Consider the following 26,502-nt stretch of genomic DNA (forward strand, 5'->3'; position numbering starts at 1 on the left):
AAAAAAAAAAAAAAAAAAAAAAAAAAAAGATTTAGTCCAATGGATTAGAGGGAAAAAAGGTATCATTTTTTTACCAGCCTATGAAAGTAAGAAAAAGAAACCATGCGGACAAAGAGAATTCTCAAGGTAGGGTTGTCTAATGAGGTCCCAAGAGCACTCATTCCTTCATTCAAAAGCTTTGACTGAGTACTTCTTTAAGTCAAACACTGTACTAAGAAAGAAGAAATAAAAAATAAAATAAAATAAAATAAAATAAAATAAAATAACACTGTGCAAAGAAAGAAGAAAAAAACTCTTTTTCTGCCTTTAAAGAATAAAAAAGACAAAGTCATAAATAGAAACTTTAATCATGTGATCAATATCCCCAGATGACTAAGTATTAGGGGCTATGATAGCTCCTAGAAGAGATGTTTAATTTTGAGAGTCTTAGGGAAGACTTCCACTGAAATAAACAGGAATAGGCAATGTAAAATAAAATATATTAAAATTATAAATAATATGATAGAGATTTGTGAATTAAGGCTGGAAAGGTCAAGAGATGCCAGATCACAGACATTTTTGAATGACATGACAAAGATTTTAGATATCACTGTGCGGTCAGCTGAATAACAAGGAAGGGCTTTAAGCAGAGGAAGTAATATCATCAGATCTATATTCAATAAAGATATTTTTGCTATGCGCTGAATGGAATAGAATGAAGCAAAACTGGATAAAGAAAGACTAATCTGGAAAAGGCTTTTGAATAGTCAAAGTAAGAAATGGCGGTGGTGGTTGGAATTAAGGTAGAGGAAGTTGGAATGGAAAGTAGATACCATTCAGTATCAGCCATTTGACTGATACGATAAGAAATAATTAAAATCATTAAGAATGTGCTCATTAATTGTAAGTAGGCGCTGTGGGAGATGAAGACATCTTAGGTGCCACCAGGTTTTTGACATGAGTAATATGGGTGACTAGTGGAGTCAGGCACTGGCATGAGAAACTTGGAAGGTGGGTAGGTGATGAGTTTAATTTTTAAAATGCTGAGTTTAAAGATTCTTAAACTGTCCAATTTGTGGTGTCTAGTAGGCAGTGGATACACAGAACATACATCTAAGCTGAAACACAGATTACATAAGAACAGAGTTACAAGGCTTCAGGAATTTGGGGGATCTCTGGGATGTGGTCTAACCAACACAAAGGAGTTGACAGAGATTTCCGAGTGTATGGAGTAGATAAAGATGAGGAAACAGAAGGTGTCATTACATTACACTGTCATTTAAAATACTGAAATAGAAAGTGGAGTTCTATAAAAGGGGCCTAGCAATGAGAGATGTGAGGCAAAAACCAGGATTTCATTGCAGCAGCCAAGAGAGGAGCACACTTCCAAAAGGAGGGCATGATTAACCCCATCTAAGGAGACATTCCACCAGTGAAGTAAAATGAAAGCTGCTTCAATGGAGTCCTGGAGGCACTGACAGACGGCTGTGAGGCTGAAGAGATAACCTGAGGATGGAAAGAAAAGAATATAAACACTTCTGTCTGAGAATCTGGCTTTGGAGGGGAGGAAAAAAGGAGCAAAGGGTGAATGGGGAAACCAGAGAGGTTTTACTTGTATGTTTACCGAATTTTATATGTTTTTCAAGACAGAAAGAAGCTAGTGACAAAAAGCTAAGTGAAAGGTAAGTCATTCAATGGATTTGTGGTGTCAGGCATTAGCCAGAGGCTCCTTTCCAGTGAGATTTGAATAAAGGAAGAAAGGATGATGAGGACATGTTAGAGTTGTAGGTATCTGGCGAGAAGTAGAAAGAGCTGCTACCTTTTGGATATTGACTTCTGTATGAGTTTCCCATTTTGAAGAAGGTGGAGAAATAAGAAATTTGAGAAGTACAGAGAAGGGAAGTAGAAACAGCATACAGAACTACTATGGATAACAGGGAAGAGAACTGAATAAAGAAATAGAGTATTTGTTTCCCAGTATTTCATATATGTATACCATGTATGTAGTGTCTGATATGTGAGGGTTCGGTTGGGGATGGAAATCATGCATTTAAAAATATCAATTGCCACTGATGAGTTTCTATCTCCAGAAACGCTATCAGTCTGGGCATAGGATTGGACTAGGTGAATAGATCTTTAGACATAGTTTTGCTAGATGGGTCCAATAAAAGAATAAAAAAACAAAGAAGCTGAGCTGCCATTGGCAAATGATGGAACACAGCTAAAAAAGGAAAAGGTAAGATTGAGAGGAAGTTAATAGAGTTAGTTGGACGAATTCAACTGGGCACCAAAGTCCTCAAAAAAGGAGGGAGAATAACCAGGAGTTTGGTAAAGACCAGCAAGAGGGAAGAGAGAGAGGCTGGCCAAAGTAGAGCTTTAAAAGAGAGAATTTTGCACAGGATGAAAAATAAAGCAACACCAGGGATCTCTTCCTCCTCCAAACCTCTTCACAGTGGCTTTTCCAATTTTTCTACTCTTCTTAAGTTCTCTAATTCCTCTACTTTCTTCCAAAAAGAAATGGAGGCCATCAAGTAGGAATCCCTTAACGTACAATCATACATAATTCACTGATCCTACCTTCTAGTTGTAAAGAAAAGGGGTATAAACTTATGAGGAGCCCTCCTGAGAAGCTACAGGAAGAAGGATGGCCTCAGACACAGCCCAATCTTCACCTAAGGCTCAAACCAAAAAGCTGGAGTTTGTCTACTGGTTTGTTTCCCATGTTGCAGAGGACAGAAAAGTCTCCCTTGTCCCCATGGGTTCACAGAGAATTAGAAGAGCAAGGGAATGAGAAAACAGAAATAGATGGATGATCAAAGAGCTTTAGCTATTGAGTAGGAACCAAGAATGGACATGAGGTACAGTGGAATGTTACCAAAAATGCCAGTCCCAGCAGCCTTGGGCTGGAATGACAGTGTTCCCAAAAGAGCCCTCCAATAGAAAATATCTGCAATCCAGGTGCATGGTGGGACCTATGCTTCATTTAGAAGTTACCTAGATCTGTGGATTCCAAGAGACCCTTCTACCAAGTGAGGAGGAAGACAAGGAAATGAATTAGATCCCATCAACCTCATGAAGTGTTCAGAAACTGTAACATTTTCTAGGTCATAGAAAAATACAGCATGGGTGATAATGCTCACCAAATATTCTTTTCGCTCCTCTTCACTGCAACCCTTACAGTCACGTATACATGACTAATGCGAGTCCATGAAATGTGAGAGGAAGTGATGTGTGTCACTTTTGAGCTGAGGTAGTAAAATACCCAAATAGAATTCCCCATTTTCCCTCCTTCCCAGAAATGGAGATTAAAGAGGGAGTGTTTCCAAATAATGTACACACAAGATGGTGGTTCTTCAATCTGACTCCCCAAGTGATTAAATGGAGCAGAGGCCATAACCAGCTGAAGATGGATACAGAGAATAAGAATAAGAAATAAACCTCAGTAGAATTAAGTGGCTCTAATTTCACAGCTATTTGTTTTTTGCAGCATAGCCTAGGCTACAGTTAGTAAATGCAGAAAACTTCCATGTTGGCCAAGAAAATCAAAGCTGTGACAGCTAACAAGAGTGGATGGGGTGGAAAGAAAGGACAGAGAACACAGCTTACAGTTTCAAAGAGCCCATTCCTAGAAAATCACACCTCAAATAACAGGTGGATTAAGGATCTCTTTCCCAGAAAGCCAGAGGGTCAAAATAACAGCTTAAGAGCCTCCAGGAACAATGCAGCATGCCCTAAATAACTTATAAAAAAAAAATCATTCGTATTTAAACATCTTCTCAAATGCCAGCCCATTTTCTGGCACAAACAAGGAAGCAGTTCTCAGTGATACTATCGGTCCAAGATCAAGTGCACTCAAACCACTATTTTCTTGTCTGAGTAGCTTGGGCTACCACTCAACCAATAGTACATCATAATGTTCTTAATTTTCTAAACTGACAAGGCTATATAATAAAAGGTACAAAATGTATATAACCACTCATCATAGGTAAGTGGCTGGTTTTCTCTCAGTAAAGAATTTAAATACTATAATACTTCAAGAGTCAAGCTAGACTTACTTTCTAGGTATTATATTAATGTTAATTGAGAACTTTGATAATTACTTCCTATATAAAGATGAGAATTATCTGACGTCGAATTTCTATCATATTAGTATATACTTTAAGCCACATATGTGGGTTTGAAACCTACATCAATAACACCATATAAGTTCTAAATGAATTGTAGAATATTGTCCAAAAAATTATTTACATATCATTATCCCCACCATAAGCATTGGAAGGAGGTTATTCATTATGCCATATTCTGGTATATTTCCCAGTGAATCTCTATCTCTTGTGAAGTTTCTTCTTATGCAATGCCTGCTCACCAGGGATCTATGAGATTCATGATAGAAATATTAATAGCAGTTACTGAAGTCTGAGCAGACTTGTGTGTTGCAGATGCTGTGTGTCAGAGTGAAGTATTCTTACACAGTAAAGTACATTTACTTACTTAAGTCCAACTGTTCACTAGTTTTCCAAGGTCAAGGAAAAAAAAATGAGCTATAAAATGGAAATGGAAAAACTCTATCTGGTCGGCTTTGTGGTTACTGCGCCAATATCTATTTCTTAGAAATTTTCCTGCTGGCCAGGTACAGTGGCTCACACCTGTAATCCAGAGCTTTGGAAAGCCAAGGCAGGAGGAGCCCCCTTGAGCCTAGGGCTTCCAGACAAGCCTGGGCAACACAGCAAAACATCATCTCTACATAAATGAAAACACAGCCAGTGTGGTGGCTGTAGTCCCAGCTACTTGGGAGGTTGAGGCAGGATGATCATTTGAGCCCAGGAGGTGGAGGCTACAATGAGGCAAGATTGTACTTGATATGGTTTGGCTATGTCCCTAACCAAATCTCATCTTGAATTTCCACGTGTTGTGAGAGAGACCCCGTGGGAGGTAATTGAATCACGGGGGCGGTTCTTTCCCATGCTGCTCTCGTGATAGTGAGTAACTCTCAAGAGATCTGATAGTTATTATAAGGGGAAGTTTTCCTGCACAAGCCTCTTTGCCTGCTGCCATCTACGTAAGATGTGACTTGCTCTTCCTTGCCTTCCGCCATGATTGTGAGGCTTCCCTAGCCACATTAAACTGTAAATTCAATTAAACCTCTTTCTTTTGCAAATTGCCCAGTCTGTGGTAGTCTTTATCAGCAGTGTGAAAACAGACTAATACAGTAAATTGGTACCAGTAGAGTGGGGGGCTGCTGAAAAGATACCCAAAAATGTGGAAGTGACTTTGGAACTGGGTAACAGGCAGAGGCTGGAACGGTTTGGAGGATTCAGAAGAAGATAGAAAAATGTGGGAAAGTTTGGAACTTCCTAGAGACTTGTTGAATGGCTTTGACCAAAAACCTGATAGCAATTATGGACAATGAAGTCCAGGCTAAGGTGGTCTGAGATGGAGATGAGAAACTTGTTGGGGACTGGAGCAAAGGTGACTCTTGTTATGGCTCAGCAAAGAGACTGGTAGCATTTTGCCCCTGCCCTAAAGATCTGTGGAGGTTTAAACTTGAGAGAGATGATTTAGGATATCTAGTGGAAGAAATTTCTAAGCAGCAAAGCATTCAAGATGTGACTTGGGTACTGTTAAAGGCATTCAGTTTTATAAGGGAAGCCGAGTATAAAAGTTCAGAAAATTTGCTGCCTGACAATGTGATAGAAAAGAAAAACCCATTTTCTGAGAAGAAATTCAAGCTGGCTGTAGAAATTTGCATAAGTAACTAGGAGCCGAATGTTAATTCGCAAGACAATGGGGAAAATGTCTCCAGGGCATGTCAAAGGTCTTCATGGCAGCCCCTCCCATCACAGGCCCAGAGGCCTAGGAGAAAATGGTTTCATGGTCCAGGCCCAGGGTCTCCATGCTGTATGCAGCCTAGGGACTCCATGCCCTGCATCCCAGCCACTCTAGATCTGACTAAAAGGACCCAAGGTATAGCTCGGGCTGTTGCTTCAGAGGGTGGAAGCTCCAAGCCTTGGCAGTCTCCATCTAGTGTTGAGCCTGCAGGTGCACAGAAGTCAAGAATTGAGGTTTGGAAACCTCTGCCTAGATTTTAGAGGATATATGGAAATGCCTGCATGCCCAGGCAAACGTATGCTTTAGGGGGCAGGGCCCTCCTGGAGAACCTGTGCTAGGGCACTGCAGAAGGGAAATGTGGGGTCAGAGCCCCCACACAGACTCCTTACTAGGGCACTGCCTAGCGGAGTTGTGAGAAGTGGGCCACTGTCCTCCAGACCCCAGAATAATAGATCTGCTGACAGCTTGCACCATGTGCCTGGAAAAGCTGCAGACACTCAACAAAAGCCTGTGAAAGCAGCCAGGAGAGGGGCTATACCCTGCAAAGTCACAGGGGTGGAGCTGCCCAAGACCATGGGAACCCATCTCTTGCATCAGTGTAACCTGGATGTGAGACATGGAGTTAAAGGAGATCATTTTGGAGCTTTAAGATTTAACTGTCCTGCTGGATTTCGGGCTTGCAGGAGGCCTGTAGCGCCTTCGTTTTGACCAATGTCTCCCATTTGGAATGACTGTATTTATTCAATGCCTGTACCCGCAATGCATCTAGGAAGTAACTAACTTGCTTTTGATTTTACAGGCTCACAGGTGGAAGGGACTTTCCAAGTCTTGGATGAGACTTTGGACTGTGGACTTTTGAGTTAATGCTGAAATGAGTTAAGACTTTGGGGGACTGTTGGGAAGGCATGATTGGCTTTGAAATGTGAAGACATGAGATTTGGGAGGGGCCCAGGGCAGAATGATTTGGCTGTGTCCCTAACCAAATCTCATCCTGAATTTCCATGTGTTGTGGGAGGGATCCAGTGGGAGGTAACTGAATCATGGGGGCAGGTCTTTTCCCATGCTGTTCTTGTGACAGTAAGGCTCAAGAGGGGAGTTTTCCTGCACAAGCTCTCTTTGCTTGCTGCCATCCATGTAAGACGTGACTTTCTCCTCCTTGCCTTCCGCCATGATTGTGAGGCTTCCCCAGCCACATGGAACTGTAAGTCCAATTAAACCTCTTTCTTTTGTAAATTGCCCAGTCGTATGTGTGTCTTTATCAGCAGCGTGAAAACAGACTAATACAGTACTCCAGCTTGGACTACAGAAAGAGACCCTGTGTCTATAAAAATAAAATAAAAAATGTTCCTGCTATTCAATACTATATCATATCTTCCTCAGGATAGTTAATTTAGGAATCGCTAAGTTTATCCCTGACTCTAGGGATGGTACATGGAATTTACACCTAAAATAATCAGCTTCTGAAAGCTCCCCTCTCTGGAAATGGAAAAGGAAGAACCACAGAAGTTGTATGCAGCTGCCTTGCAATCCCATGGGGAACAATGCTAGCTCACAGGAAGTCAAAAGCTGACTGTTGAAAAGAAACCAAGCTCTTGAAGACATTGTTAGACCCCGAAACAATCAACCCAGAAACCCATTTACCACTGAATGTAGAGTTAAATAAGCAAGAAAATCCCCTTTTATTTAATAAAGTCTGAGTTGGGTATTCTGTCATTAGTAAATGAAGGCATCCTGACATGTGCAAATATCAAGACACACAAGCTCTTGTGCAGTTTTCCATGCATGGGGACAGTGCCCTGGCATTCTAGAAATCCTGGCTTACTTATCACCACTCTCTAATCAACTACAAATAACATTTTAAAACTAAATGCAAAGAGAATGATTAGGAATATCATAAAATCTACATTTCTTAAAAAAAAAAAAAAAAAGGAGATTACAGTGAAGTAGTCTCAAGCAACTGTTTTCTAAGTGGGAAGGCTGAAGCAAGAGACCTTAAATCACTTGACCGTCTCCACAAAACAGAACTGAAGCAGAACCAGAAGTCCCCTGACGGCCCTTCAAGCACACCACCTACAAAGACACTATAATCCCTCATATCCCATACGCTACTTCAGGGAAAGGGACAAGAGGCATCTTGTGACACTTCCTAAGCTCCTGACTTCACAGTAGCCATCCTGATAATTACTTTTTGAAGTCCACAGTTAAGTGAGTTATGGAAATCATTCTAGATACTGGTTCACCAGTAACATCAGTTTAGCCCTAAATATTGTCATAAGTTCTCTGACAGGCTCATGTGATTTAAGCTGGTGCTCTGTCAAGACTAGACTTAGGCATTTTATCCTTTTTATGACCTTATGTATGTTGAAGAGAGCATATGAAAATACTTTATATATATGAATATATATAAAACCTTCATTATCACATTATTCTCAACCAGCATTTTTTCAGCCCCTAATTTGCATGTTAATTCAGCATTCTTACATCTTTACAGATTTTCATCTAAGACTACATTTCTATTGTTTTATATAATCAGCCCCCCTAAGATCAACATGTCTACATTTCTTGGCAAAGACAAAGGCTACTGATTTCAGGACCATTATTTTCCTTTTCCAAAAGCACAAACCCAAACTGAGATATAAATCAAGAGAAATTCACCTCTTTTCTATGCTAATTTAGGAGCAGAGTCTATATTTCTTTTCAAACCCAAAGAGAATCAGATATACAATATGAATGTATCTACTTTCGCTTGCTCAGACTGAGATGAAAGATTAATATTTTCAGGCTGGTAGTCAAAACTATTCATTCAAATATTATGTAATAAAATCCAAGAACCAGCTAAAAAGTCACTTAAGCTAAGAAACCTTCACCACCAGCCTCATGGGAAATTGTGTACAGTTTTCTACTAGAATAGCCTATAAATGCTTACTGAAAATGTCTAAGTTCATATCTTGGTAACTAACATTTTAATTCAATCTGCAGAATAATATATGCTTCTTTAGTGCTAAGATATGAATATTAGAGGCTTTCTTTCTCAAAAGTTCTACATAGTTATATTTTCACAAATAACTATATAATGTTAAAATTCTTCTGTATGTGGCATAAAACATACTTTAATAGAGAAGGTAATGTGTAGTGAGTTTATTAGAATTTGTGTTTATTCTTAGTTTAAAAAACTGCACTGATTACAATATAGAAAAAAACAAAATTATGTTGTATATCTCTTAGAGTAGAAGAAAAGAGTAGTTCTAAATTTAGAAAGGAAAATGAATATACACAGTGAAAACATGTGTCAGTGATGTTAATCAAAGATCAACTATTGCTGAGACTGGCAATATTAAATCCCTGCACAATTGCTCATATTATAATGGGGATTTTAAAAAGAAAATATGATCACATAACATAATGAGGGCAGAAGTCACTCTCATCCTTCATCTTTGTATTCCCAATTCAGGAAGCTGGTATAGTGTCTTCATTATAATTACTATTCAACAAACATTTGTAAAATGAAAGAATAAGGAATGAATGATGAGAAAAATGATAAACATCTCCCTCTGTCTCCTGGGAGTTAATTGCACCACTTTCTTTGAAATTTAATTAATCCTCACTGTCCTTGTAAAATAGCCAAAGGGAAAATATATTTACATTGCTCTGAATATTGATGGAATCTACAAAAAGGGTTAAACAACTTCCTCAAAGTACATAAAATGTTCACAATCCAGCTAGGATAAAAGGATTTAAATCATTTCCTAGGCAGGGGGCTTTCAATTAGAGCCCCTGCTGCATTAACCATGGGAACTCATCTCACTCTCTTCATTATGGAGCCCTGAGTATTGCTGCTAACCTGTACTCTACCATTTTAAGGTAGCTTTTAAGGTTCCTTTTCAGCCCTTCCTCCTCCTAATCCACAAATACGGAGACCAAGGCGTTTTTGGGGTCAGTCCTAATTTCAAGCATTCTGTCCTGCCCTGCCCGAATGTACTCACACTTATTAGACCATATGTTCCTATATTAGTTCAGAAAGGGGAAAAAAAAGCATTAATCACACTTGTATATAAGAGATCACAGAAAAACAATTTACTAACCTGTGAAAATACCATTCATTCTCTGTTCACCTCTGGCCCACAGCTAAGCAATCAGTAGGATATAAATGTACCCTATCTTCACTATTCAGTATTCATAAGGATACTACTTATGAATTGGAAATCTGACACAACATTTACATGACCTAATTTTGAAAATTTAAAATAGTGTAAGGCCCCTAGGCTTAATTTTACAAGGCAAAGATTAAAGGGACACAAACAAGCATATATTCTCTCTCTATGCTATTGGACACTGGTAATTTTTTTTTTAACTTAAAATATTTGATACTTAAAATGCCAAACTTCTACGTTTCTGCAGTAAAAAGGTAGTTATCACATTGAAGACCATTTCTTTCTCTCCAGGAAGTAGAGTTAATATTAGCACATGAACTGAAAATGTTTCAGTGATTATAAAAAAGTCAAAATGAATTCATTAAAATTTAGCTTGGCAAAATGTTAGTTTCATGTCCTTGGTAGAAGTCCTTTTTATTTATATTCAAATGAAGTGAACAACTTACAAGCAAAGGAAATGGCATCAAATATTTGACACCCTTCCTCCCAAGATGTAGTGATTTATCATATTCAAATGAAGTAAACAATTTACAAGCAAAGGAAATGACATCAAATATTTGACACTCTTCCTCCCAAGGTGTAGTGATTTATGTTTTTGCTCAGATCTAAGTTTCTCCACTCAGGAAAAGTGGAGAATGTACCTGTATTTGGGAAAACAAGTTTCTAACAGCATAGTTTTGATCAAACAGCAAAACTCTATCCATCTATATATTGCCATCTGCCAATATGACAAATGGTCCCATGTGCAATATTCACACTACATTGTAGCCAAACCTGTAAGTCAAAGGATATGAAATAATAGTAACCATACATTAAGCACAGAAGAAAACGAAACAAACAAAAAGGTTTTAAACCATCCAAAAGTATGTCTTATTTTGGATGTTCTATATGTTCTTACATTCCCTCAGGTCTTTTGTGTCATTATGAACACAATTCTAACAAGCTTGATTATTTTATTTCCATTCACATATTACAAGCAACAAGCTGAAAAAGTAGAATAGGGTGTAGGGAGACAGAAAAACAAAGTAGAGATTGGGGCTTGAAGTGTCCCTGACCAGTTGACAACAACCACATGGAATAATAATAATAAAAAAGGAATGTTACCATCCCTCATGCTAATCCTTTTCATTTTAAATAAACAGGATCTAAAAATAATAATAATGCTTAGAAGTCCTAACCACATCAAGAATGCTTCAGATCAGTGACCCAAGGAACCTTCGAGAATGGATGAAATGGACCCAAAGCTGAATTCACCTAATTTCAGGCCAAAAAAAACCCAAAAAACAAAACAATACCAAAAAAATCTTCAGATACTGGGAGAACAAATCTCAATTGCTCAATTGTATCTTATGAAAACAATTTTCAAAATAGAACAAGAGATATTTAAGATTCATTAAGTTCTTGTCATTTAAAATTTTAAGAAAAATACTTTCTAACGGAATTACATATATTTGTATGATTCTTCTAGTTACATCCATGGTAATAAATAATCTTTTTAGTTGGAAATAAAACCCACTTGTGCTCTATTATTAGAGAAAATATCTACATAAATTAGTTTTTAAGATAACTAAAGTCTATCTTTTGAATTCATAAGCATAAAATTTTAACCACTTGCAAAATTTCTAACACACTTAAGGTACTCAGATGCCTTGTCAAGTAGGGTAACAAAAATCATTTTCACCTGTTTGTTTTAATAACAGAGAATCGATTTTATGAAAATCAGGTATGCCCTCAGGTCCTAACAAAGTATACAAAGCTGACTGAATCTATGCCAAATATGCCAGATTTTACTTTCTTACTTTAGTCTGATTTTATACTTCTGTCCCCTTTCTTACCACATGACTTCCAGTATCACTTACAGACTAACCCTTAAAAAGGGGAACACTAAGTTACTAACATTTGGAAGGCTTATGAAAGTGAAGCATACTTATGAGCTAGTAATGTTTTTATTTATGGAATGTATGTGAGTCATACACTTCAGCAAGCTTTGGGGAATGAGAGTTGGGGAAATCAACTCTTTTATTTGCTAATTGATATTTCCTTTAAAAGATAGATTTCCTCCAGATTTTAACTGTGTTAATAGTTACTCTAGAAAAATTGGAGATTTATGTGCCTATATTTTATGTTGTAAATAGACACACACCCAGAGACACTGAGAGAGACAGACAGTAAACAGAGGTGCACTAACCACAAACAGTTTACAAATGACCTTTGTGCTCATTCACCCGTCTGTTCCCCACCTTGCCTTTTATAGCAACTATAGCAACAGCCATGAGAGTCATTGTGGGAAAAAAAAAAGAAAACTAAAAAAATCCTGGAAGCTTCTAAAGAATGTGAGTAAAGGGGAGGAAGCTGTGAAAAAAAACGAATAAAGGGCACGGGTGAATCCAGAGTGCTGAAGGAGGCAGACTGGCCAGCCAAGCAATGAGTGTCTGGTACCCCAATATCCTCTCCCACAGAATGTGAACAGCTTTCCCTTTATGACACTGTTTAAACTTAATTGAAATTATCAAACAGACACTTTCGTCAAACATATAAATCCTGAGGCAGTTCATTCAGGCTGTCAGTATGTATGAAGTTGCTCCAGCCACCTTTTTCTAATGGCTTCTCTGTATCTTTTTCATAGAGACAATGAGAGATTTGCTTGGGACAATTTGACCGTAATTTAAAAGTAGGAAATGGGAAGTATTTGTATCTTCTTTGCCTAACTCATATTAGTTACTCAAGTAAGCATTTCTTCCATTGTTGCATTTTCTTGATTACAAGTTTTATGTTTTCTCTAAAACATGTATCAAAAGAAACTTCCTAAGCACTATGTAGGGGGAAGACATGACATTTATCTGCCACTGTCAGCAAAAACATGAACTTAGTCCTCAACAGAATATTTCACTTCATTCTAGTGTCACCTCTGCGTCACCTGCACTGGAGTCACCACTTGCCTGTTGGGTAAAACCAGGATGCACCACTGAAATAAAAAGAGGTCAGACAATACAAGAAAAGCCAGTAGAAACTGCCAAATGTATCAGAATACACACAGGCTTTCTAAGGATATGGGAGAGTGGCCCAAGTGAGAGAGACCTGCCAAGAGAAAGGCACTTGAGCCCACCCTGAAACAGGATTTTTTACTTCACAGAGAAATTATTTAATTTTCAATAACACAATTCAATTAAAGAAAGGGAAATACAAGGCTAAACAAATAAGAAATGAAGACAAAAACCCAATCTTTCAAATCTAAAGAAAATAATCTGTTTTAAAGACACATGTGAAGATCAGGAACCCAGAACAGGAGAAAGGAAAGGCAATTAATGCTGGCATCTGATAATAACCAAAATATGGAGTCTGGAGAATCGCTGGACTCTAAAAATTATAAAGGTTTAGATTTAAACTTTGTACACTGAGGAAAAGAAAACTGCATGCATTTATATTGATCCATGTACACTACTGCTGCTTTTTAACTTTTGTGTATATGTAGGGTAGATTTTTTTTAAGTGAAAGCAAGTTTATTTAGAAAGTAAAGGAATAAAAAGGTGGCTACTCCATAGGCAGAAAACGAGTGTAGTTTTTTATTAGAAATTATTGTTCAATAATAGTACATGTTACAAATAAATACTATTTTAAGCTGAAAAAATTGTAGACTTTCAAATCAGTTAGGGTGGTCACCCAACAAAAGGGCATTTTTTTCCCCCTTAGTCTCCTTGTTCATGTTACTCACAACAAGAATTGGGCTAATGCTATGAATAATAACAAACACTGCCTTCTGTCAGGCCCTGTGCTGAACACTGTCTGAATATGTATAGGAAAGGGTTAACTCAGCAGGCCTTGTTTGTTCAGACTCTGTACATTTCCAAGAAAGGCCTTTAGGACTGGTCCTTAGCCAGCTCCTGGAGAATGAGCTCTCAGCTCTTAGAAAATTCTACCTGGTAAGAGTAGTTTTGTATGTTTGAGGTCTTGGGCCACAAAATAGCAGTTTAATCAGATAGTTTATGTTAACAAACGTGATTTATGGCAAACATAGATCTCTAATCTCCCTTTCTCTCTCATATATCTATATAGCTATATTTATCTATCCATATCTATATACCTATCTATATCAAATACGAAGATATGTCTATAGCAATTGTATATACATAGAGAGATAGTATGAAGAGAGACACGGATATTATTCTTCATTTTAGAATGTTATCTTGGTATGTTTAAAAGGAAAAGCTTAAGATGTGTTGCAACTGCAGTACGTGTTTCAGGTATGTACATGTTATGTGTATGTGTGAGAAACACACGCAAACACATTTCAAACATGTTTTATGTTTAAGCTCAATATTCAAACACAGAAATATAACATCCATTCTTAATACATTTTATGTAAGTATTGCAGCAGTATTATTAAATATTGTATTTCTATGGTGGTTGAAAATTAGTAGGCAGAGAATTTTGTAATGGTTCTTAATAATTTTGTAATAGTAAATAATTTTGTTTAGTATAGTTTTATAATCTATATATGAATAAACTTGATAATTCTATTCATATAAAAATGGGATTTACTCTCATGTACTTATCTACATGCTAAAACCATAAGTTATCAATTTTAGTTCTGTGCCAAGGCACTTTTACTGAATAAAAATAATTAGCTAATTTTATATTTTCCTGATTCAAATTTATATGCCTGTGTAATGCACAGGGGGTTTTTTTGTTCGTTTGTTTTTTTAATTTCTGTAAATCAGAATCTTCAGATGTTGAAAAAATCTTTGCCTTAAGATTTAAAAGGTACCTTTGAAATGCAGCATATCCCAAAATGCAACCCAGAGGCTGGCAATGTCAACATTTTTCTGTTTTAAAAAATCTCTTATGAAAACTATTGCCATACTAAATTTTTTACTTGCTGATGACTTACAGCTGGAAAGGATTCTGTACATATAAGACATCAAATATTGAGGATACTGGAAATTTTAAATTAATGGCACAGAAAGTCAACAAAGGAAGTTCATATGAAATCAAACTAGTAATATGATTACGAAAAAAAAAAGTTTAAAATTTTTCTTGGCCCCAGTCTCATCATTTCTGAGCCAAATACAATTCTCATTGAAATCACCTAACTGAAACTGAAATTACCATTCTAGGCTGGCTTTCCCGTAAAGATGGACTGCTCCAAAAAGGAGAATCAAGAAAGAATTTGGCTCACAGTGAATTATTAAAACTTTGTCTAAGTTAACTAAAAATAAAATCTGTTAACTACAGAAATCATTTCAAATTCTGTGATGATAATAAAGTAATGACCACTTTTCAGCTGGAGGAACTAACTTTTTTTTGTGTGTGTGCTGCATATCTAGCTGTGGTGCATTTTAATAAGAAATGATGACTGCATCAGCTTATATCCATGGAGCAGATTTTAGCATTCAGCTTGGGTCTCCCAGTCAACATCTATGAGTCTCTTCTTAAGGAGATCAATGACACAGACACATATAGACTAACAAATGTGATGCCAACAATCAAGAATTCACTCAGTTAAGATTTCGCACACTGATTTCCACATGAGACACCTAGAATTTACTAGATTCTTGTACTTGCGAGGCTCCACTCATTTCCCTGAATCACAAAAGCTAGAGTATTTAGATAGAAATACACCTACTCTTAACATGAACCATTTTAAATATATGTATTACCGTGTCCACAGGAGTACACTTTAAAGCAGGGACTTCACTCTTCAATCTCTCCAATCATGCATTACCCAAAGTAGCATGTGGTTCCCTAAAGCTTAACAACTGACATTGCCTAAAAAAAGGGGTTTGCTTCCCGACTAATGCAGAAAAATTCTGAGAAACGATTTTAAATCTTTCACTAAACTTCTCATTTGGTCACATGGAGGAAAATGATTTCACCAAATAGATACTCTCATTGATTTTTTAATGTAATTTATCAAAGAAATCAAATATTTAGATAAATTCCAGATTTTCCCCACCATGAGCTTCTCCAAAAGTACACTCCATCATAGACTGCTCACTAAGAAGCTCTACTGCAGTCAGTGACCGAATTTAAGAGGACATAATGACTACTTCTGCTACACAGAATCATTATTCACCTCTAACACTTCCCTATGAGACGGAAGACGGACTTCTAATCAGGTACCAGAGAAGGCTCTGCCAACTTCAGGGCTTTGATGAATAAGAAAGGTTGAGAGTCCTTATCATAAATGGATTCAGTATAACTGAGTGAGAGAGAGAGAGAACCAGAGAAATAAATCCTCATGTAGAAAAGTTAGGGGCATCAAATGCCAAATGCCGGTTAACCAAAGCTTTCTTTGTCATAAAGCAACTTCTATAAAAATTGCTGAAAATAAATTCTTCATGGCTCAATATGAATCAGTAATTTCCATTTCTATTACACTGTTGTTTACCCAGAAACTATTTTTAATGAATAAGACTCAGAGTTTGCCAAAGTGTTTTCCACAAAACAATTGTTTTGAGATATTTCAGATCTGTAATCAAGTAAGTCTGAAAAACCCGAAATACTTCATTCACCTCTTGGATATGCATAAAGAACACTAATATATAATGTTCTAAAAAGCCAATCATTAAAACTGTTTTATATTGTTTAAGCATTTCCTAGACATATTTGGCTACAAATCTAACATCTACTTTAACAGTTTGGGAAATGCCAACACATAATGTAGGAATACTACTCTGTCATTTAAGAAACTAGAAAGTATTTACGGCCCGGCCGGGGCGCCGTGGCTCAAAGCCTGTATCCCAAGCACTTTGGGAGGCCCCCGAAAATGGCGATTAACGAAGGTCAGGAGATCGAGTCATCCTGGCCTAACCCAGTGAACCCGTCTCATACTAAAAAAAATACAAAAAACTAGCCGGGCGAAGTGGCGGGCACCTGTCGGTGCCCAGCCGTACTTGGGGAGGCTGAGGCAGGAGAATGGCGTGAAACCCGGGAGGCGGGAGCTTGGCAGGTGAGCCTGAGATCCGGCTACTGCACTCCCGCAGCCCTGGGCGACAGAGCGAGACTCCGTCTCAAAACAAAGAAAAAAAAAAAAAGAAAGAACAGAAAATATTTACCATATTCTAGGCAGTTGGCTAGCAGTTGGAGTTCTAGTCTCTAAACAAAATAGGGACTTATTTCTTCGACTTTTTTGTTTTAATGTGACATCACTCTTTTAAGCAGCTCTGTGCTTAACAATTTTTTTTTTTCCTGGTTTGTTTTCCACTTTTGTCTGTATTTTATTCCTTCACAGATGTGAAAGGCTAACAAATGTAAACTAGTTATATTAATCAGCCTCTGCCTCAGCTCTACACTTCAAATACAGTATATATTCTATCAACAATCCTTGAATAATAACAACTTGTACTTGTTTTTTAAACAATAAAACAGGCCGGGCACCATAGCTGGCTCATGCCTGTAATCCCAACACTTTGGGAGGCCAAGGCGAGCGGATCACCTGAGGTCACCTGAGTTCGAGACCAACCTGGCCAATATGGTGAATTCCCGCCTCTACTAAAAATACAAAAAAATTAGCCGGCTGTGGTGGTGCACGCCTATAATCCCAGTTACTGGAGAGGCTGAGACGGCAGAATCGCTTGAACCCTGGGGGTGGAGGTTGCAGTTAGCCAAGATCGCACCACTGCACTCCAGCCCGGGTAACAAGAGAAAAACTCCATCTCAAAAATAAAATAAACAATAAAACAATGATAAAAACACAAATAACTACAGCACTTCAGAGTTAGTTGACAAATCCACCTTTTCAATCTATATTTCAAAATGTTCAGAAAGATACCATCCTAGGGGAAGTCAACCAGCAGCAACCTCTCTGCTAATTTTTGTACACAGAAATTTGACCTGACTGCACAAAGGTTTCAATAGATGTCTCGCTCTAAAATTAATATTGAATAATTTATCATCTTCCATTTAATACCAAGAGGGTATCAGCCACAAACAGAAATATCACTCATATGCAAATAAATAACATTCAAGGCTTTTATCGTTGTGGTTATTAATCTGTAATGGATGGACATAAATCTATTTACATTCTCACCCTATCCTCAAATTTTACGATCCTCTCCTCTCATTCTTACTTTGTTCTACTCATATTGTTACTCTATCCTCCTATGCATAAAACGTTATGTATTCTAATGAACAGAGATGCCATTCGTGGGCAAGGAAAAAATACAATGAACTGCTCTTTGTGATAAGAACCATGATCTTGGCTGGGCGCGGTGGCTCAAGCCTGTAATCCCAGCACTTTGGGAGGCAGAGACGGGTGGATCACGAGGTCAGGAGATCGAGACCATCCTAGCTAACACGGTGAAACCCCGTCTCTACTAAAAAATACAAAAAACTAGCCGGGCGAGATGGCGGGCGCCTGTAGTCCCAGCTACTCGGGAGGCTGAGGCAGGAGAATGGCATAAACCCGGGAGGCGGAGCTTGCAGTGAGCCGAGATCCCGCCACTGCACTCCAGCCTGGGCGACAGAGCGAGACTCCGTCTCAAAAAAAAAAAAGAACCATGATCTTGATATCCAAACCAATCATATTATGTGACACAGATGTTATCAATCAATAAACTTTACACAGCTTTATACTAAATTAATACAAACTGCTGTTGAGTGGACGGTGGATGGTCACTAAGCAAACAGAAGCATGTAGGTGTTAGGAAGCATGCGAAACATGTATCAGTGGACAGGGAAGGCAGCCCTCAAAGGCCATGAATGTAAGTTTTAGGTCTATATGGAAAAAGCTGTGGTCATATTTGAAGGCTTCTGAACAGAGGAATGATTAATTTCATGCTTAAAGAGTTCAGATGTAAATAAACTGGATGGATAAGAAACTCAAAATCAAGAATTTTAAGACACTGGGTTAAGGTGATTGATCTAAGTCAAAGCCAACAGGGCATGGGCTAAATGTTAACATGGGGTGGGATGAAGAGGCCAAAAATGTTTCAAAGTAGAGGTTGGTGGAGCTTCAGGAACGAGAAGAGGAAGACTTGACGTGAAATCTGAAACTGTAATCCCCATACCTGGCTCAAAAGATGTGATACTGACTAGAAAAAGGCGGGAGAGAGAAGCTCTTTTAAAGAGGTAATAAGGGATTGTTTTGATGTGCTGGGTTGAGGTGAAAATGACAAATATGCAGGTGGAAATGTCCAGCATTCAAGTAGGATAACTTGGAACAGAAAGCCCAAATTATGTCATGGTGAAATGAGGATAATAAGTCTTATTAATAAAAACACACCTAACTAGTCTTTCCTGGGGAACATGAAAGATGGAATTTCAGAAATTTAGAGAATGAAAAAGGAAAGATTACAAGGCAATAAGTTGATTAAAATAGACTAAAATAAACTAATCAGTGGCAGCTATCTTAAAGCAAGCTATATCTTCTACAGCACAAGCTACCCAAATGCAAATCTGGGCAGAGAATTACAAAATATTTTTAGGATTGATAAAATTTCAGCTATATGTCTGCTTAAAAATGCTACAGAGAGAAATTATGAGAAATTTAGATGGATTGGCCAAATATTTGCATAAGGATTCCACAGCCAGTGTACATACTTTTCCAACTATTATGGTTAGCACTGGCCAGTAGATTTTCAGTATGGTCCCTGGCAGACATCCCATTAGGAATCTCTCCCCATTCCCAAACATTCCCAACTATTCTAGTCATGCCAATTCAACCAATGTCCCTTAAGGCTTACATAAACAATTACTTACACTGAATTGTATCCTATGGCTCTTACTAACTGTGACTTACTTAAATCACCCAAACCTCTGTTTTTCCTGCTATAAAATGTGAAGTAGCTGACAAAATGCCTATTTGTATTTTTTGGAAACACGGGATAAGGCAAGGCCAGCAAAGAAAACAGCAGAGATAATGCTTAACAAATATCACTAGTAGGATCACCTTAATCCATGAAGAAAATGGAGTTTAAATTTTTTAATACAAAAAAACTCAATAAAGGTATACTTATGTTAAGTTGGTGGTTATTTTTGGTCAGTGGTTTTAAAACTCAACAATGAAACTGTTTTCAAAATAAGTTGTTATACATAACAGAAAAAAGCAGCCGCAATTTTAAAAAAGATATGAAGACTCAGATCCTCGCTCACTCATTCAGCTCCCTTCACACTCTTCCCCACAGCTACCCCAGTTCCTGAGGCAGGTTCCCAGGGCGCCAAGGAACACACTTTTAAAAAATCAATATTCTGAATATATAATAAGTGATGTAAAAGTATGGTGAGAAAGTCCCCATTGCCAAGAGAAACATGTTAATTAAAAAAAAAAAAATCACTCTTTTCATTGTGACATCTTGAAGAACACAGAATGGCTTCAAAATAATTGTATATGCCAAGATTTCTGGAGTGGGCACGTTTGATCTTCTTTCATAATGAAAATTGACAAACCTTTTTAAGGGGATAGTATTGCTTCTTTATCCTCCCCCTCCTCACCCCTGCACACACATACACTTCTCCTTTCTGGGGAACTCCAAAGAAAACAAAGGCCTTTTAGCAATCAAGTAGATTGTCTCTCTTAATGGCATCCCACGAGTTATGGAATTACACACTGGGGGCTCATGTGGATTAGGGCCCCTAGAAAGTTTTCTTGATCACCAGAGTGCTATCAATTTTTTTAACTGAATTAATTACTCTTGGAGTCCAAACTCTCCAGTGAGCCACAGTCGTCATCACTCCCTAGTATCTGAAATACTGCATTATCTGTCCCCTAAAAGTATTTGAACACGTGACCCAGAGAACAGGACTTATAACTTGACTAGGCAACTTCCGTCACGCTGGATTCGTATGAAATTCCATCGCAAGTCACATCACCAGATTGGGGACCCTGAAGTGTTTGAGTCTTCACATCTGGTCATTTAGGCTAGGAAATTCCTTCTTGTCTGCCAGATCTATTAGCATTCATTTTGTAAGTCATTCAACACCTACTTACTGAGAAGGAATACTGGGCTAGACAGCGTGCTAGGGGCTGGGGAAACTGCAATGCATAGGAGAGAATTCCCATCATCAAGAGGCTCACAGTCAAACAGACATAAATAGGCAATTACAATATACTGTAACAACATGATTTTAGAAACACCTAGCAGAATCATACAGACGAAGATGCCAGGAAAGGCTTCTCAGAGAATCTGGCTTAGCAACTATCTCAACAAAGGGGGCTGAGCAGGGATGGGCCGAAGGAGAGGATGGAAAGTAGATTGTGGGTGAGTTTTCCAGGCAGCATGTGCAAAGAAAGGCCCATGAGAAAGAGGAAGGAGCCTATGCTTTGAGGAATATTCGATTACTATTATCAGTGTCACACTTGCTATTTATCTAGACAGAAGCTCCTGAAACAAAAAGGATACACTTCAAAAGATGCCAATATATCCGTGACCACACAAAAGAGTGTCTAGTCATATAATAAAGGGTGTACATATGCAGGCAACTCACAACATCCTGCCAAATTTAATATTAAATTTCTAATTTCATTATAATTTCTAATAAAACATTAGACTTATTATTATAGAGAGTCATACTCCTTGATTGGGAAACTCTCAATAAACATTCTTTAGTCTCACATATTTTCTAAAGGAAAGAAATCAATGTTATATTCTTGGGTGAAAAAAAGTGGTCTCAAAAGAGCTAGGGATGCATACATATTTTATATGCATATAGACTCATAAAAATCCAAAAGAATAAATTTTAATATGTTAACAGAAGTCATGTATTTTTTACTTTCTTCTTTTGGGCATATCTCTTTTCTAACTTTTCTTTTTTTTTCCCAAAAAATAATTCTTATTTGTGTACTTTTAAAACCTCACAGTAATATTTTCACAATACATTCCTGGCTGAAAGTTCATACTCAGAATGCCAGAGCAGTCCATGGCCAGGCCCACTGGGCTCCCCTTGCTCTCTCCTTGGCTTTGGTAACCACTGGCCCCAGGGACTCAGCCTGCTTTCCTATCCATCCTCAGTAGCTGTCACCATGCAGCTTACCCCTTCTGTTTCTTCTGCCACTAACTCCATGTCTGACTGCAAGTGAAAGGAAGAGAAGCCCAAACCTTTGGGTGTTAAGGAGTTTATTGCTAATCAGTAAAATAAAAAGAGACAGGAGATAAGCACGACAAAGTATAGGGAAGAAATGACTTTTGCCTAAACTTCCAAATTGTGTATAATTGAAGCCTCTGCTTTATAGTTCTTAGCACACCTCTCAAATAAGAAGGCAGTACTGGGAAGGCTCCGAACCTGTGGCAGAACCACTGATAGCTGTGGAGCTATTCCAACGAGTCTGGGAATCAGGAGGATTATCAAGATCATTGTTAGAATAAATTAATCTTACCATATATATAGCACAAGTTTTCAAGCATATGTAAATGCTACTAATAACTAAGTAATTGCACCTTGTTTTTCTTTAAACTGTAACTCTCAAGTATGCTTCTACATAATTTTTTGATGGTAAAGTGTCTGCATGCTCAAAAAGCTTGAGAACATTAATGGAGAAGAAGGAGGTCTCAGGAGTGTGACGGAACAGGTTTACATGGCAGCTTCATTTAATTGGCAGAAGTGACTATGGGTCTTCAACTCTCTGAGCTTCAGTTTGCACATCCAAAAGCAAGGATAGAATTCCATGAACCTTTCTACCTGAAGTCCACAAGGCAAAATAGCAAGATATTAACTGCCACTCTGATGACCACCAAATAAAAGGACAATTTATTAGGCCACTTGCCAGTACGGACACAATCATCTCTTGGCATTTCTTATTATCCACAGAAAAATTAAAAGTATACATGTAGAACAAAATGATTGTATTATTTATTTTTTTTTTGAATAGTAACATGTAAGATCAATATTTGTCTTTAAAGATACTGCGTAACTCATTCTTGGAAAATGTCAAAAAGAAAATGGTACAGTACGTTTTATCTACAACTTGAATTAAAAATTATTCTTGAAGTATGTTCTTAATGGTTAGATGAAATGGTAATTAAATACAAATAGAGATAATCATATACTCTCTCTCCATAAGGCTCCCAACTCCTTCAGTGAAGTCTAGTTCACCTAAAGTGACACTATTAATTCAATATTATAAGTTGATAAGCACATTAAATCAAAATACAGCAAGATTATTTTAAGAGTCTGACTGAAATGTCAGGATGAGAAATAGATTAATAAATATTGGTTTCTAATGTTGGTAATGAAAACAAATATGTTATTTTCAGAAAATAAATGGTATTCCCCATTATATACAAATTATAAAGGGATTATCTACAGTTACTACACTGTAACAATTTTTTATATATTGCATTACAGAACAAGCTTTTGAGATAACAAAGCAACACATCAGCAGTTTAATCAATTGTCTTTCTCTTTTAACAGGCTGGTCTACATTAGATTAGATATAAAAGGCCCAGGTATACTTGCGCTCGATCTTAGCCAAATGGCTAAGAAACATCTAGGTACATTTAAATCAGTGACAAAAGGAAACACTATCCCTTAATAAAATTACATAAAATAGGAAACATCTCTTACTTTAAGAGCAACCATGGTACTTGTTCCTATGGTGAAAACTGATGTTATCTTGATTAGTTAATTATTCATCCCAACACCTGGCCTTGCTCCCTTTTCCACCTCTAGCTATGTTAACACTAGAGTTCAATAATTTGCTGATAAAGAATCTTAACTGCAGTATCTAACAGATCTTAGTGATTAAGCATATGACTTACCCTTTGATTGCAGATAAGTAAACTGAGGCCAAAAGAACTAAGGTATCTTATTAAAAATCAGAAAGCTAGTTAGTTGAAAAGCCCACCTGTCCTTCCTGCCCACGTCTCACCAGAAAAACAGCAATGGTGAAAAGTCAGCTCTGTTTTTAATGGGCCACTTTGTGTATTTTAACTGTTAAAATAATGGAAGAGGATACTAGTCATATACGAAGATCCTTTAGATATAATGTGTAGGACCAGCGTTAATTTAATCAACCAGGTCTCCTCTCATTGAATTATTAATTCATAATTACAAAGATGACATTACAGTAAATTAAGAAATACTGTAATTTCATTCTCTCCCAAAAAGTATACACTGAACTTTGGTGATTCACTGTTACATTTTCAACTAGTAAATCAATGTGCCAATTCTGGGGTTTAGGCGTATTGTATATACTCGAATGATATTCATTTTAATTAAATTTGTTTTGAGATGTAGAATGTAATACAGATCCTACGTGTTTTTAAAAGTTCACATCAATTTCAAGCTTTTAAAAATGTATGCACACAAGAAAGCTTCTTTTGCAATTTATACGTTTATAAATGTTTCCATTAGCTAAGATATATTTTGGAATGTGATCAAACAATATTGAATTTGACGTTAAGTCTTAACAGCAGGGCTGGTCTAAGGAATTCCCTCTAAGCTATATCTGATACTTCTCATATGTGGCTACTGCTCTTTTAAACTACTGTGTCCCTAAAGGGCTAAAAGGAAGAAAATCCTAAGTTAACAAGTTAAGGCAGCAAGGCATAGTATTTGAATGGCTACCTTTCATTTTAACTCTACTTCCTAAATTCAAAATTGGATTTGGGTTTGTTTCAAGTTGTTCACAATTTACTAACGAAATATGCATCTCTCATTCTTCCCCCAAAAGAAAGAAGTCATCCACTCCAGCTACATATAAATCTCCAATTTCTTTCTTACAACTAAACGTGAAAACCGAAATACCACTCATTGAAAAAAAAAAAAATGTATAGAGAATTGGCAGGCTGCATGTTTACGTGAACCTTCAGAAAACATGGAAACAAGCAGCCCCAACTCACCAGGAAAATCAACACTTGTGATCAAACTATTTTGTGACATTTTGTGTATTTTATACATTTCACTTAATATCCAGTATTCCAGTTTTGCACCGGCTTGCCTGTATCAACCCCAAATCGCCTAAGAGTAATCTAGTATTGTAGGAGAACAGTTTCAACGCTCATTGCCTGTGGCGTGGTCTTCCAAACAGCTGAATCAAAGACTGATTCCCCTCCCCTCGCTATTTAAAATCGAGGGACGTCAGGCTTCGGTTGTGGGTCAAGAAAAGCCACAATAATCAAACAAACAAGCAACCAAAATACCCGAACACGGAACACGCTAAGAACAAAGGAAACACAAGCGTGTGAACAGGAAATGAAGCAACTCTATACACATAAATACCTTCTGGAGCCGCCAACGTAGGTAAAAGTAAAGGTGGAGTCTGAGTATCTGAAATCTGAAACAGAAAGTCCTGTTAAAAGCTACCCATGGAGTGGATTTGTTTTAACCCCGACCATGACTTGGGCCCCCCATTCGGTGGAGTCAGGGGAGGCCTGGCCGGGCGGGGGGCGAGGGCTGGAGGGCGGCTAGGAACCCTCTCCGCGCCGCGTCCCAGGGGATGCGGCGGGCCCCTGACTGGGTGCAGCGGGAGGCCGCCCCCCGCAACAAGTGCCGGGTGCCATGGCAACGGCGGGAATTTCCCGGTCAGGGAGGCCGGAAGCAGCACCCGCCGGGCTCGCGGCAGCCAAAGCAAAATCCGATCTCTTTCACGGGCGAGCAAAATGGACGAAAGGCGACCACCAGGAAGGGGCGCTGGGTGCCTTGGGAATCCGAGGAATCCCTTCTCTTTGCCAGTCGGAGGGGACTAGAGGGCGCCGAAGGGGCCGAAGATCGGCCGAGCGCTGCCCCCAGGGGTCGTCGGCGCCGGGCGCAGCTGACCAGCGCAGCGCAGCGCAGCGGGCTCCCTTCCCAGCCGCCGCCGCTCAGCCCATTGCGCAAACCCGGCGGATCCAACCAACCCCGCTCTGCAGCTGCTGCTGGAACCCAGGAGGCGTGCTTGGAGGTTTTGGGCACTACGCGGGACTGGAAATACCACGTACTGTCCTTTCGCCTAGACCCCCGCTCGGGCCACGCGGGTTCTGCCCTCAAAGCTGGTGGCTGCTCCAGACTTGCGGTTGGGGGGAGGGGAAGGGGAGAGGCTGGCGCCCCCTCCCCCTTTTAGCTTCCGCGGTTGCAGCAGCTGTTGCCAAATGAACCCCAGAATGGGGACGTGCGACGCTCCACCCCACCCCCAGCCACACACGTCGCGGTCAGAAAACTGGGAAGGGGGCGCTGGGTCCAAGGTTCTGGAAAAGCAAGAACTCACCTGCAAACAGGCAGTCCTTCTCAGCTCTGGACTTCTGGATCACGACGTCGATATCCTTCTGAATTCGCTCTTGCCTTGAACACATCCCCATTAAATAAATCCCTGGAAAAGAAGCAGCCGCTATTTCCACCCCACCCCCTCCTCGCACGCTTCCAGCTTTCGTAAATATTCAGTTAAAAATGAAACCTCTGGCCGAGGCAGGGGCTGAAAGCGAAGTGGTTTCGGAAGTGATCCTGGGTGAGAGAAGAGGAGGAGGTGAAGGAGGAGGAGGAGGGGGGGGAGGTCGGCTTTGCATTCCCAGATGTGACCGCCCAGCTGCTGCTCGCCGCTGCTGGATTCCAATTTCCTCCCTTTCTGACAATGGATGGTGATGACACTGAGTCTCACTTTCTCCCTCCCCCGCCCGGACCAACGGCCGTGGGG

General features: G+C 38.7%; 2 protein-coding genes across 5 annotated transcripts in view; one reads left to right on the top strand and one right to left on the bottom strand.

Moving 5' to 3' along the window:
• The window catches only part of PARP8 (poly(ADP-ribose) polymerase family member 8), a 191,421-nt gene that overhangs the window by 162,196 nt on the left and 2,723 nt on the right, over positions 1-26,502 (bottom strand). For 2 of the 4 annotated variants that reach the window (XM_017891849.1, XM_017891859.1), the window contains exons 2-3: positions 26,080-26,181; positions 25,116-25,170 (exon numbers count right to left, since the gene is read on the bottom strand). In XM_017891849.1, the coding sequence (XP_017747338.1) occupies positions 25,116-25,170; positions 26,080-26,170 (146 nt within the window). In that variant the 5' untranslated portion in view covers positions 26,171-26,181. Of the gene's footprint in view, positions 1-25,115; positions 25,171-26,079; positions 26,182-26,265 lie in introns of all 4 variants that reach the window. The other 2 variants (XM_017891839.1, XM_017891868.1) reach the window with 2 other exon arrangements.
• LOC108542060 (uncharacterized) lies at positions 25,118-26,192 on the top strand. The gene has a single exon (XM_017891877.1). The coding sequence runs from the start codon at positions 25,333-25,335 to the stop codon at positions 25,933-25,935; it is 603 nt and encodes a 200-aa protein (XP_017747366.1). The 5' UTR covers positions 25,118-25,332; the 3' UTR covers positions 25,936-26,192.

This window comes from Rhinopithecus bieti, unplaced genomic scaffold (genome assembly GCF_001698545.2).
Source record: "Rhinopithecus bieti isolate Rb0 unplaced genomic scaffold, ASM169854v2 scaffold_1561, whole genome shotgun sequence".
Lineage (NCBI taxonomy): Eukaryota > Metazoa > Chordata > Mammalia > Primates > Cercopithecidae > Rhinopithecus > Rhinopithecus bieti.

Excerpts from the sequence above, each read along its gene's own strand:
- LOC108542060 (XM_017891877.1), top strand. The coding sequence starts at position 25,333 with ATGCGGCGGGCCCCTGACTGGGTGCAGCGGGAGGCCGCCCCCCGCAAC.